The sequence below is a fragment of the Carassius carassius genome, chromosome 27 (genome assembly GCF_963082965.1).
Source record: "Carassius carassius chromosome 27, fCarCar2.1, whole genome shotgun sequence".
NCBI classification, from domain to species: Eukaryota; Metazoa; Chordata; class Actinopteri; order Cypriniformes; family Cyprinidae; genus Carassius; species Carassius carassius.
This window is the reverse complement of record NC_081781.1, coordinates 29,859,334-29,872,296: the sequence shown is the minus strand read 5'-3', so window position 1 is coordinate 29,872,296 and position 12,963 is coordinate 29,859,334. Positions and strand designations below refer to the sequence as shown.

Below are 12,963 nucleotides of genomic sequence, written 5' to 3'. Positions count from 1 at the left end.
GCTGCTTTATTTAGGCCACTATTTACTGCAGTTAAATTACTGTTATTCTTTTCTAATGTACCTATAGCAGCTAATCACTCAGAAGTCTTGCTAATTCACAGAAAATAGCTTACTCCCATGTTGGCAACAGCAAAAGATCTTTATGGAAATACTATGTGTCCAGTCCAGACTGAAATGAATATACTAGATTTACATGATATGAAGCTGATCAAGTGAAGATTGTGTTGGATCATAAATGAAGAGACAGGGTGGAGATGAAGATTGCTTTATTAATAACGCTTCTATAGTCAAGTGTCAGATGAGAAGTGGCTAAGAAGAAAGAATTCATAACTACATACATCTCCCTCTCTGTAAGCTCAACCATTGGAGTACGTCCCAGTTCCCGGTGCACCATAAATCAAGTCTTAACAGCCAAATAGGAAACATCCTTTTTTTGATTCACTTTTTCTTTTCTTCAGTAGATCGTCTGCTATGTGCACAATCTGTGTGAGAGCCCTCAGGATCAGCACATCCATGTCATTTTGAGTATCGATCTCCTCATGGTAGTTCTTCACAGGGAAGATGTGGCTCACAGGGACACCGACTGAATTACAGCACTCCTGCATCTGAAGAATGAAGAACACAGGCTCAACATTTCTGAGGGTTGTGATAAATTAAAAAGAATATGCTCTATCAGTGGTTGTGACATGTTATACATGTATTTGTGTGTGTCAGTGGAAAGAGTGACTTCAATTATTAAAACTGAAAACTGTTTTTTTCCCAAGCCATGCTAATAATTTGCAGCAAATAACTTAATTAGTTTATTATTATCATTATTATGTTGTAAAACCCTAGAATGTTAAACTGGAAACCGTCCCAGAGGACTGACCACATTCTCTATCTGAGAACAGTAAAAGTATCACCTTTAGTTTTATCTTCTTGCTAGTGTAGATTTTTCTCAGATTGTCTCGGACTAGTGGGCATGCTTCATCCACCCTCGTCATGATGACTGCCTGAGGGATTTCTGTTGAATGTGAACATACATGTAAATATTTATTTATTGCATTATGTTCCTTAAAGTCTTTATACATTCTACATCATTTTTGCGGCATTAGGAAAGTTTCAAAAACTTTGAATGAATCCTACAAATAAATTAATAATGAGTCGTGCATTTATCATCTGGAGATTTGATCAGATTATTAAAATGTATTGCTGTTACACTCACCCAGTTCGCTGGCCTTCTGTCTAATATATTTCATCTTTTTGAAGACTTCTTCATTCATCATTGATACCTTGTCAGCTGCGATGACGTAGACCAGGCAGTGTGTCAGATCCTCAGACTTGCTTGCTTTACTTCTGTAGCCCTTCTTTTTAGCAGAATCAGTTGGATTAAACTAAATGTAAAGGTAAAAGAGAAAAACCGAGATGAGAGGAAAGAGGTCATAAATCTTGTCTCCTCAGATCAAGGATAAAAGAGGAAAGGCACTACTTTATAATTCTTCGATGTCGATGCATTTTTTTAATAAAATGCAAATAATTTCCCAAAGCCACTTTAAATCTGAGTAAACAAATAAGCAAAATGTTCCTCCTCACATCGTATCCTTCCTTAAGGAGACCCTCAAGGGCTTTGACAATGTCTTCTGGATCGGCACCCTGTGAATCTTCAGATTCTAAGCCCATGATGTCACTGAAGACAAAAGGCAGAAGTGATTGTCCATTTCCCATGTAATATGTTCTGTACTGTGGAAAAATGCAGAAAACAATATGGCAGTAAAGTAAACAGCATGGCTATTTCAAATGTATGTGACATGGAAACATGCAAAAGCAACCAGCACATAAAACAAGGCATTTGACTTAAGCCAAGCTTTGTCTGTGAAACTGGGCCGTAATGTTGTCATGTCTTTGTATTTTCTTTTTTTTTATTAAAGTGTGACAGCAGTACCATACAATTGTGCTGCCTTAATAGGTTCATTTCAGATGTTTTTGTAGAGTGTGTAGCCTACAGTACGTAATTTAGTAAGCCATTTTTTTTAAATGAAAACATATGGGTTCATATACTCACTGTTTTTGTAAAACTTCTACCAGACACAGAATCAGCAAGGGCTACTGTTGTGATTTGTCCTTGAAAAACACTATGGACTGAGTTGATGAAGCTGGACTTTCCTGCTCCCACTTGTCCAGCTAGCAAGATCCTGACGTACTTAACCTTTGAATCGCTCAGCGTAAGCTCCCTGAGGTTCTTCTCCAAACGTTCTCTGTTTCTGTTGAAAAAGGGTCTTTTTTACAAATCAGCGTTGAAGCTACACAATTTTGCTTGTACAAGGTTATCATTTTTCTTTTTAAAAAAATCTTTTTCACTTACTCCCAGGGTGTTTCCCTCCATGGTTTACCAAATTCTGTAATAGAGATGGAAATTATTTGATTATATGATTACTGCCAAATAAAAGCTAAATATGAAATGGGAAATCTATTATGTATTTGCTCAGAAAATCAAAGGTTTTGACAATGAAATATATATATATAAAAAAAAATCCTTGAAAATTATAGACTTACATTAGAAATTGACCAAGTTCATAAAAGCACGTTACAGAACAGTACAGACCACAAATGGTGGCGTGTGATTACGCACCGGCTTGGTGCTTTCAGTTTTTTGTTTTGTTTTGTGTGTTTTGTTTGCCAGTTCAGACATTGAATGCTGTTATTCAATTTGGAAGATACGGTCCATACAGTAATTTCTCTACTGTGCGAAAGAGAGTCACTGGTTATGACGCAATCGTTAGCCTATTTTTACAAAAACTGCTTCTACTGGACCATAACATAAGATACAAGGTAATGGAGCCTTTTACACATTTTCGTGTTTCTTTAGAAATAATTAATGGACAAATGGAGTCTTTAAACGCCTCAGATGTAAAGTTATTCGCTGTCAAAGTGACGCCAAAATGAATGGGAGTCAATGGAATGCTAACAGCAGGTGGGGGTCCGCTAGCCAATGGCGGCGCCCAGGGGTGCTTCAATAAAATATGAAACCCTACCCCCCTGGGCGCAACTATCCAGTGTTAGAGGGGTCAGAGTCAAAGTCACCTTTATTTATATAGCGCTTTAAACAAAATACATTGCGTCAAAGCAACTGAACAACATTCATTAGGAAAACAGTGTCAATAATGCAAAAATGATAGTTAAAGTCAGTTCATCATGGATTCAGTTATGTCATCTCTGTTCAGTTAAATAGTGTCTGTGCATTTATTTGCAATCAAGTCAACGATATCGCTGTAGATGAAGTGTCCCCAACTAAGCAAGCCAGAGGCGACAGCGGCAAGGAACCGAAACTCCATCGGTGACAGAATGGAGAAAAAAACCTTGGGAGAAACCAGGCTCAATTGGGGGGCCAGTTCTCCTCTGACCCGACGAAACCAGTAGTTCAATTCCAGGCTGCAGCAAAGTCAGATTGTGCAGAAGAATCATCTGTTTCCTGTGGTCTTGTCCTGGTGCTCCTCTGAGACAAGGTCTTTACAGGGGATCTGTATCTGGGGCTCTAGTTGTCCTGGTCTCCGCTGTCTTTCAGGGATGTAGAGGTCCTTTCTAGGTGCTGATCCACCATCTGGTCTGGATACATACTGGATCCGGGTGACTGCAGTGACCCTCTGATCTGGACACAGACTGGATCTGGTGGCCACGGTGACCTCGGAACAAGAGAGAAACAGACAAATATTAGCGTAGATGCCATTCTTCTAATGATGTAGCAAGTACATAGGGTGTTATAGGAAGTGTTTCCGGTTCCGGTTTACCTAATTAATGCAGCCTAAAAATCCTTTAACGGATTTGGATATTAAAAGCATATTAGTATGTTATGTGTAAGCCAGGTTAAAGAGATGGATCTTTAATCTAGATTTAAACTGCAAGAGTGTGTCTGCCTCCCGAACAATGTTAGGTAGGTTATTCCAGAGTTTGGGCGCCAAATAGGAAAAGGATCTGCCGCCCGCAGTTGATTTTGATATTCTAGGTATTATCAAATTGCCTGAGTATTGAGAACGTAGCGGACGTAGAGGATTATACATCCAGCCATTGAGTGATGACAATCTGCTATGCATCTCATCACCACGGTAAGCAGGGAGGGGACAAGAGCATATTACAGTGTCTGACATCGTGCTTGCAAGTTCACACACCTCTTTAATGTTATTTTTAGTGATCTCCGACTGGCGAAGTCGAACATCATTAGCGCCGGCATGAATAACAATCTTACTGTATTTACGTTTAGCATTAGCCAGCACTTTTAAATTTGCCAAGATGTCAGGCGCTCTGGCTCCCGGTAAACATTTGACTATGGTGGCTGGTGTCTCTATATTCACGTTCCGTACAATAGAATCACCAATAACTAGAGCACTTTCATCAGGTTTCTCAGTGGGTGCATCACTGAGTGGGGAGAACCTGTTTAATGTTTTGATCGGAATAGAAGAGCAGTGTTTTGACCCACGACTACGCTGCCTCACCGTCACCCAGTTGCCCTGCTGCTGGGGCTCTGTTTCCGGAACCGAACAATGTACAGGAATCCCTGAGCTAGACGCATCCAAAGCCATATCTAGAGCCCTAACATTCTTACTGTCCTCAATTAAAGTTTGGATGCGTGTCTCTAATTCTGAAATGGTATGCAGCAAAACATTTTGGCGCCCACCCCACCCCCACTTCTAAATAAATAATTGTGCCGGAGATCATCATGTATGGGCTTGAAATAATAAATGTTTATTTGAAAGTATATCAGACTGCCACTGTAAGCCTACCATAATTATATGGTATATATGTACACATATATACAATATTATTAGGCAGGTCTAGCATTAGTTTTTAGGTACAGAAATTGAATAAAGATATCAAATGTAAAACAGTATTGCATATTTGACTGTATAAATTAAAGATTGTTCTTTATTAAAGTTACAAAAGCTTTTTAATCAGGAGCAGTGAGTGATTTCTTTCTTGTTGCTGTTCGATTAATATAAAGACTGTCACTTTAAGATGCACTGATACAGTGGCCTGCAATCAGTCGTCTATGTCTGCTGTAGGATACTTACCAAACGGGCATTTTGACATAATTTTTGTCTGAATTTGTCCAATTAAATACAATACTTCAGAGAGATCATACATTTGTGCGCGGGTTGCGCGCTTCGGATGAGCACATGCACAAATCTTCTCACTGCGCGCACAAGCTCACATCCTCTGGCTCTTATATGTTTAAACTGACAAAGCTTAAATGAGTTTAGTTTAAATCCCAGCCAGCAATGACATGTGAGGCCCAGATGGGTTAGGTACGGGTTCCATGGTTCCTGTCTGGGCATGGGCTTTAGCTGGGTGAAATCAGCGGGTCACATGTAGGTTTTGTAGTATGAGTCCCACATAGGAAGCCCATATGAGCTGATTACATGGGCCCCATAAGGGACAGGCATGGGCCAATTGGGCATGAGTTTGAACTGAGAACACATATATGGGTTCTGCATAGCATATTTATGGGCCAAGTGGGCATGGGTTTGAACTGGGAACACATATATGGGTCCTGCATGGCATATTTATGTGCTAAGTTGGGTTTGAACTGGGAACACATGGGTGTTAGTAATGTGTAGTAATTACATTGAGTTATGTAATTACTTACTGTACAATTTTTAGTAACTTGTAGTAACTCTACATGTAGGCTAATCAAGCATGTTGAGATTGAATAATTGTAACTCAATACATTTCAAGTCACGTTAGTCACCAAAGAACAAACATTGCATGTAGATCTTTTGCCAAAACAATCCATCAGTCATTTTTGTTACTCGTGCAGAAAATGAAAAATGTAACTTTCCAAAAATGTTAAAACCCATCTTAAACCCATCTTAACACCCATCTTGGCATCCCTGGCTGGCCCCCGTGTGGATCCCGGGTGCAAGCCCATTTTAAACGCCCTTTAAGCAGGTGGGGCCCAAATGGGTCTGTCATGAATTGCCTGGTTAAGATCCCACATAATACCCTTATAGATCCCTTTTAAAGCCCATCTGGGCCTCCACGGCTGGATCATGGGTGCAAACCCACTTTAGACCCATTTGGGCCCCACCAAATGGGTCTGACATGAATTGCCTAATTAAGACCCATGCAGTACCCTTACAGGTCCCACTTTTAGTACGTCTGGGCTTCCACGGCTTGCCCCAATGACGGAATAAATGACTGCTCATATTCCAAAATAAGGCATTCGCATTGAACAGACGTTGTTAGGCCTATTTTAGGCTGAATCCCCCCTAAATGATAAGAACAACAGTCAATAACAATTCGATTTATCAATAACCGTATCCTCATTCATATTTAGATGCAACAAATGATATATATCCAGCAACAAAAAAGAGGCGAAAAGTCAGAAGTTGGACAGAAGTACAAAGAGTTGTTGTGCTATCAAGATGATGCACCATCTCGTAGCATAGGTGTGAACTGGCAGCTTTCAGAGCGCTGCAGACCGGAGCGCTGTAAGTAACAGGGGGATTCATCTCGTCTTGTCGTTACTCTCTAGTTTGGTATGAACTCGCTATGCACCCTCCCACCCAATGTTGCCAATTTAGCGACTTTGTCGAAAGATTTAGCAACTTTTCAGACCCTCTAAGCGACTTTTTTTTTTAAACGGCTAGCGACTTTCTTGGACAAACATTATTTAGTCATTATTTATTCGCGCTCTCTCTCTCTTTCCCAGCACGCGTACGCCTCTCTCTGCATCTGCTCTGGTCAGCAAGCGCAGAGAGGAGCAGCACTTTCAGTTAAAAAAAGACAGCATTTCAGTCATTATAATATTCATTCCATTGTCTGACAACAGAAACATTAAAATATAGTAATAAAAACAGTTTTATTGAGAATTTGGCTGCATTAAAATGCAGTACGTGAGCACAGGGAAGCAAGACAATGCGACGCACTTACGTCATAAATATGCTAATTAGCTAATCTAGTGATATTTTAGCGACTTTTCAGGTGGGGTTTAGCTACTTTCCATTGAAAGAAGTTGGTAACACCAATACACACGCTAATGGTGAAAGGATACAGAGTGTAATTGTACGTTGTTTTTAATTACTTTTTTTTTTAAATTACTGCTTACCTTTAGCTACGTTTTCTTGAGGTAAAGGAAAGGGGATATTTTGGTTTGTTATGGAAAACTGTACTCTAGCTAGAGTGAACAAGTAAAATACAAGAAATGGTTAACTTGGCAAGCTAATCACAACTCTAATCACAACTCTTTCTTCTCTATATATCTCTATAATAGGCATATTCTAAAACAATATCAATCTACATAGAATTTTGTTGTCACTGAAAATTAAATGTCATAGGGTCCCTGTTAATGTTATTACCGTTGTGGATATTGGAAGATATTTTAGCAGAGAGAAAGAGAAGCAGTCGCTGGAGATTGGCAGGTAAGTTGATTCTTAGCCGGTGTGGTTGAGGTCAGTAATGGTCTATGTCTAAGGATTGTTTTGTTTTCTTCTAATAATAAGCATTTGTTGGCAGGTCTAGGCACTATGCATAGCCTAAACTAAATTATTTCATTACATTTATTATAAATGCTAGCTATATTCTGACTATAGGACTGAGACGATTATAATTGTGATTAATCGCATCCAAAATAAAAGTTTGTATTTACAAAATAAATGTGTGTGTACCCTCACTTTATATAATTATACACACACACACACACACACACACACTTGTGTGTGAGTGCAAAGATTCACAGATTTTATCCAAGGTTTTTATGTCTGGGAATCCAGAATGCGCATGCATCAACAAAAGCTGAAACCTGTTTGTTTTACGTGCTATTTGCAATCCATATTACAGATGCTTTGTCAGATTCAAGTTGAACCGCGGTCCCAGCGCGTGCCGACCCGTGTGTGGTGAACCGAACGGTTCGTTTTTTTTCTGCAAACCGTGCCATCCCATTTATTGTGCATGCTACCTTACCAGTTGTTATTTTACATGAATAAAATTGAGATATGTCATGCATGGGATTGGTACCATGGCCGTAGCCAGCTATGTCACAGAGGTCCGGACCTCGGTAAATTTTTCATGTTCGAAAATAAAATTTGTTCTCTGATTGATTAATTGGCTGCTAGACTCCTTGTATGAATGTCTGCATGTATAATTCAGAATGTTTATCGTCCGTGGTATGAAAATGATCGCCGCGAGACGCAGCCTTTTATAGGTTTTTGTTTATTTTAATAGTAATATCTGACAACATCGCTGGCATTAGTCTGGCAGTAATCAAAAAAGGAAGCGGCTATTTACACTAAGAGCAAATATCTATATTCTATTTACAATATGTTAAAACAGCAGGATTTTCTGCTATTTATAATACTTACTGCAACTAGTGGCAATTATCTGCACGTCAGTATTGTAGTACATTATAATACGATGTGCAATAATAACTTATTTAATCTAATTTAATGGATGCCACCTTATTGGGACAATAAAGCCCTCCCTACACCTACCCTTAAATTTTTGATTATTTACTTAATTTTCATTGAAAATAAATGCTTTTCTGATGTGATTTGAAATCTGAAAAGGGAGAAAAAATGTTGCCAAAAGGCGGATTCGAACCCGAGTCGAACATGCCAAAATAACAAAAAGCGAGAGAGAGATGAATAAAAATAAATTTTAAAAATCACTAAACAAATATATCAGAGGCTGTTGTTTAGTCTTTATTTCCAAACGTGGACACCAAACGCAGCCACTGACTGACAACTAACAGGAAATAGAACTTATTTACTGAATTAGTTTTTCCCGATTGCTTAAACACATTTCTTAAAAATATGCCTTGTATTCTCAAAACATTAAACACAAATCCATAACTTCTAACCCAATTCCCCAGACTTCCTATATTCTGGTCAAAATGAAGCTCTCTACTCAAAAAACTCAATCTTGCTGAAAAACCAAACTTTGCTCTCAGATACGACAAACAATCAAAAACACACACACTTCAATACAGTTTTACACACTGTTGAAATAAATTTAAAACAATACTACAAAAACCAGTAATAAGTTAACTCCCTAAATGTTTTATTCCTTAATTGAATGTACAGTAGAGTACAGTACAATACAGCAAACAACAACAAAAAGAAATATAGCTGCTAGCAGCATTTACGGGGCCAAGCACTACAGAAGCAAGCTTCAGACCAACTGCAGGATTGAATAATTACATTTTTTCTCGATTGCTTAAACAAATTTCTTGAAACTACCTCATATTCTCAAAACTGTAAACACAAATCCATGACGTCTCACCCAATTACCCAAACAACCTATTTTCAGGTCAAAATGAAGCGCTACACTCAAAACCATTCACTCTTGCTGAAAAACCAAACTATGCCCTCAGACATCACACACAAGCCATCACACACTACAACATAGTCTTACACACTGGTGAGATAAATTCAAAACAATACAACAAAAACCAAAAACAGTAATAAGTTGTTGCTTGTGCCCCCCCGCCCCATCACATCTTTGGTCTGGGACAGACATCACAGGCTATACTGGCCCTAAGCATGTAGGGATTTGTGTGTAGAGTTTTGCAGTAACAGTTCACCAAATCCGACTCATGTGTTAAAGCAGGGAAATAGTGTTTATAGTTCAGCAAAATGGGTGTGCTTTCTGAAAAATGATGTTATGGTCTTGAATTGTTTTGTTTAAAAGCCTGCTTATAGTGTCTAAGCAATCGAGAAAAACTGTAAAACCATTTTAAGATTATTTTATTTAAAATGGCTGAAGAATCATAAATACAACCACTAGTTATATGATTTATTGGCTTATCACGTTTTACTAATATGTGGCGCTGTTACCAGATTGGTGTGGCGTGGTCAGTGTGAGGTGACAATGGCACATACAAACTTTGTTGCAAATATGTCAAAGATTTGCAGAGATACAGCCTCAGATGCATTTTGGCATCTTTCCATCAAATTTTTTGATGCGCTAAACAAAAACTGTTTCGTATATTAACACAAAATCCATACATTTTTGCCATCTGAAGATGATCTGAGTCAAATTTGGTGAAAATTGGACTAATGATTCAAATTGGCGGACAAGAAGTTCATCCAATTAGGGCAAAATTGGTATCGATATTCTCAGCATGATGCAAGGAATCTACCAACATCAGTCTCATTACAATATTATAATGTATGCAAAAGCTATTTGCATTTTTATAAGTTGCTTTATAACCTTTTGAGTGCCATCAGGGCATGGTGCCGAAGATGCATACCGATTTTCATAATAACAAAGTCTAAGCGTTCTTAAAATATTGATTTTTTTTTTTACAAAATTCAAAATGGCTGATGCCCAAAATGTATGAATTGGAAACATTTGATATGGTTTGACTCTGCATGAAGCACCGAATCTAAAAAGACCGGTTTTGTGATTTTAGCCAAACCATTCAGAAGTTGTAAGCAATAATATGCATTTTTTATAACTCCTGACCACTTGGTGGCACTGCGCTGAAACACTGCAGATAGTCTCAGATCATGCTTGTTATAAGATACACCAAGATTGGTTTTAATACACCAAACCGTTGTGGAGATATAGCCTCACAATCATTTTTACATGCTTTTCTTGGAATTCTTTCGTCCGTTAATTGAGAAGGGTGGGACGAATAAACTTGCATTCCATACTTTTTGCCAGCATGGTCTGAAGATGGTCTGAGCTAATTTTCATGGAAATCAGACAAACAGTCTAGGACGAGTTTGAAAAAGTAGGTTTTACAAACAATTAAAAATAGCGAAAAAACTAAACCTTGTGATTTTTTAATTTTGGTGTTGATTCGACTTGGCATGAGCCAAGGATTCAGAAGAAAAAAATAGATTTTTAATTTTGTGCATTACGTTTCAAAAGTTATTAGCATAAACATGGGTGCCACTTTGGGCAAGTTGTGGCGCCACAGAGTTTGAGTTAGAGACTCCAAATTTGCTATGGTAACTTTTCCCACTGTCCTCTATCAGTGTGCCAAATTTCACAACTTTCCCACAAGTGGTTCTATGGGTTGCCATAAACTTCCGTCGGAAGAGGAAGAATAATAATAGGAATCCTAATGGATACAATAGGTGCCTAAGCACCTTCGCTGCTTGGCCCATAATTATTCTGCCCCAGTATCCTGTTTATGGTCTGAAACAGGCCAAAGTTCCTCTTTAACATCACAGGCTTTATTAGCCTTGGCAAGCCAGCGGGGGTAAAATCCTCTGCCTGATGTCCTTGTGTCATTGTTCACAAACAAGATGCTTAGTCATGTTGTCAATATAACACTGCACTCTGCTAGTATTACCTGAAATGCAAAAGGCTGCACTTCTTATGTATGCCATATATCCATTTCAAAAGTACTAATGTACACATTACTGTATGTGGGATATTGATTGAAAAAGACTGGATATGATTCACAGTTACACATTTACTAGTTGACTGAAGATTGAAAAAGTAGTTTTGAGAATTTAATTTCTGATTCGAGAAATGCACCAAAGCCACGGAGAAAAACTGTAAGCTGACTTTGGCCCTTTATCCATCGAAGGTTCTGATTGTTGTGTGATCAATTTGGACTCCTAGTGTTTCCACTCGGGTAATTGTTTGCTAATGCCGCATTTCCACCGAAATTACCCGGAACATTTGTACCAGAAACATTTTTCCCCAGGAACCTTTTCCCCCCTAGACCTGTTGCTTTCTGCGTTTCCACCTTTGAAAAAACTTTGAAAAAGTACTACCTCTGAATAGTGTTTATAGTTCAACAAAATGGGTGTGCTTTTTCAAAAATGAAATTTTAGTTCAAAAGCCTGGCTATAGTAGTTTAGCAATTAAGAAAAACTGTAATGTGTATGTATCTATAGTTCTATGTCTCTCAATAGATTCAGTGGTTGGAGTTGGGTCAATACTCCTTGACAAGTTCTATTGCTACTTTTTGTTTAGTTTCTGGCTACATTTACAAAAACAAAACAAAACATATTTATCATTTAATAATTGTTGAAAAGCAAAAAAGTTTTTTTTTCAACTTCCAAATAGGTGTCCAATGACTGATAAATAAATGTTTGATTGCTGAATATTGTACCCTAATGGAAGTAGCTGTTTAGTAGGATCATGATTTTGCATACTATTGCATACCTGACACATAATATATTATAATATTTAAGATTATTATTCAAATGATTAATTAGTCAGAAACGTGTTGCTATGAATTCAGGTGGCCATCAGTATTCTTATGTGTTGCTGATGCAAAGAAGGCCCTTCGTTACCAAACACCGAATAAATTAGGATTGACATTCTGACAAACTGTTGAACATTAAACTGTTGGTTACTTTAACCTTTACCTGGGAGATCACAGGGATATGTGAATATTTGATCTTGTAAGGGAAACAGGTCAATTTAGCTCAAAGGGAATCATTTAAGATTTTAAAGGGAATTTGAACAGAATCACTGTTTCACGGCTGATCACTGAGACGCCCTGCGATTCACTGAACGAGCCGTTTAACATCAAATCTGCGCTGGATATTAATATCTGAACTATAGTGAAAACACTATCAATTAGCACAGTAACAAGATCGGCAGTTTAAGACATTAACTTGTAAGCACAAAACACAAGATACTTCTCTTTTCAATATGAATAAAGCTTTATTAGATAAATCCAGAGGTGGAAAGAGTACAAAAATATTCTACTCAAGTAAAAGTACCATTACATTAATGAAATTTTACTTAAGTACAAGTAAAAGTACCAGTCTAAAAAATCAACTCAAGTAAAAGTAAAAAGTAGCTCATTTAAAATTTACTCAGAGTAAAAATTACTTAGTTACATTTTAACAGTGGGAGGGAGTCAAAAATGGGACAGGCCAAGGGTGTCAAACTCAGTTCCTGGAGGGCCAAAGTCCTGCACAGTTTAGATTTAACCCTAATTAAACACACCTGATCCAGCTAATCTAATCATTTAGGTTTATTTGAAAACTACATGATATGTGTGCTGGAGCAGGGTTAGAA

The 12,963-nt window shown here is 37.9% G+C and overlaps 1 protein-coding gene across 1 annotated transcript; it reads right to left on the bottom strand.

The window, feature by feature from the left end:
• Positions 1 to 232: 232 nt before the first annotated feature.
• On the bottom strand, positions 233 to 2,373 carry LOC132107356 (interferon-induced protein 44-like). Its single transcript, XM_059513582.1, has 6 exons — positions 2,342 to 2,373; positions 2,042 to 2,240; positions 1,573 to 1,719; positions 1,205 to 1,373; positions 903 to 1,003; positions 233 to 605 (listed from the first exon to the last, which is right to left on the bottom strand). Exons 3-6 carry the CDS (start codon positions 1,702 to 1,704, stop codon positions 405 to 407), a joined length of 603 nt encoding a protein of 200 aa, XP_059369565.1. The 5' UTR covers positions 1,705 to 1,719; positions 2,042 to 2,240; positions 2,342 to 2,373; the 3' UTR covers positions 233 to 404.
• Between the last annotated feature and the right edge of the window lie 10,590 nt (positions 2,374 to 12,963).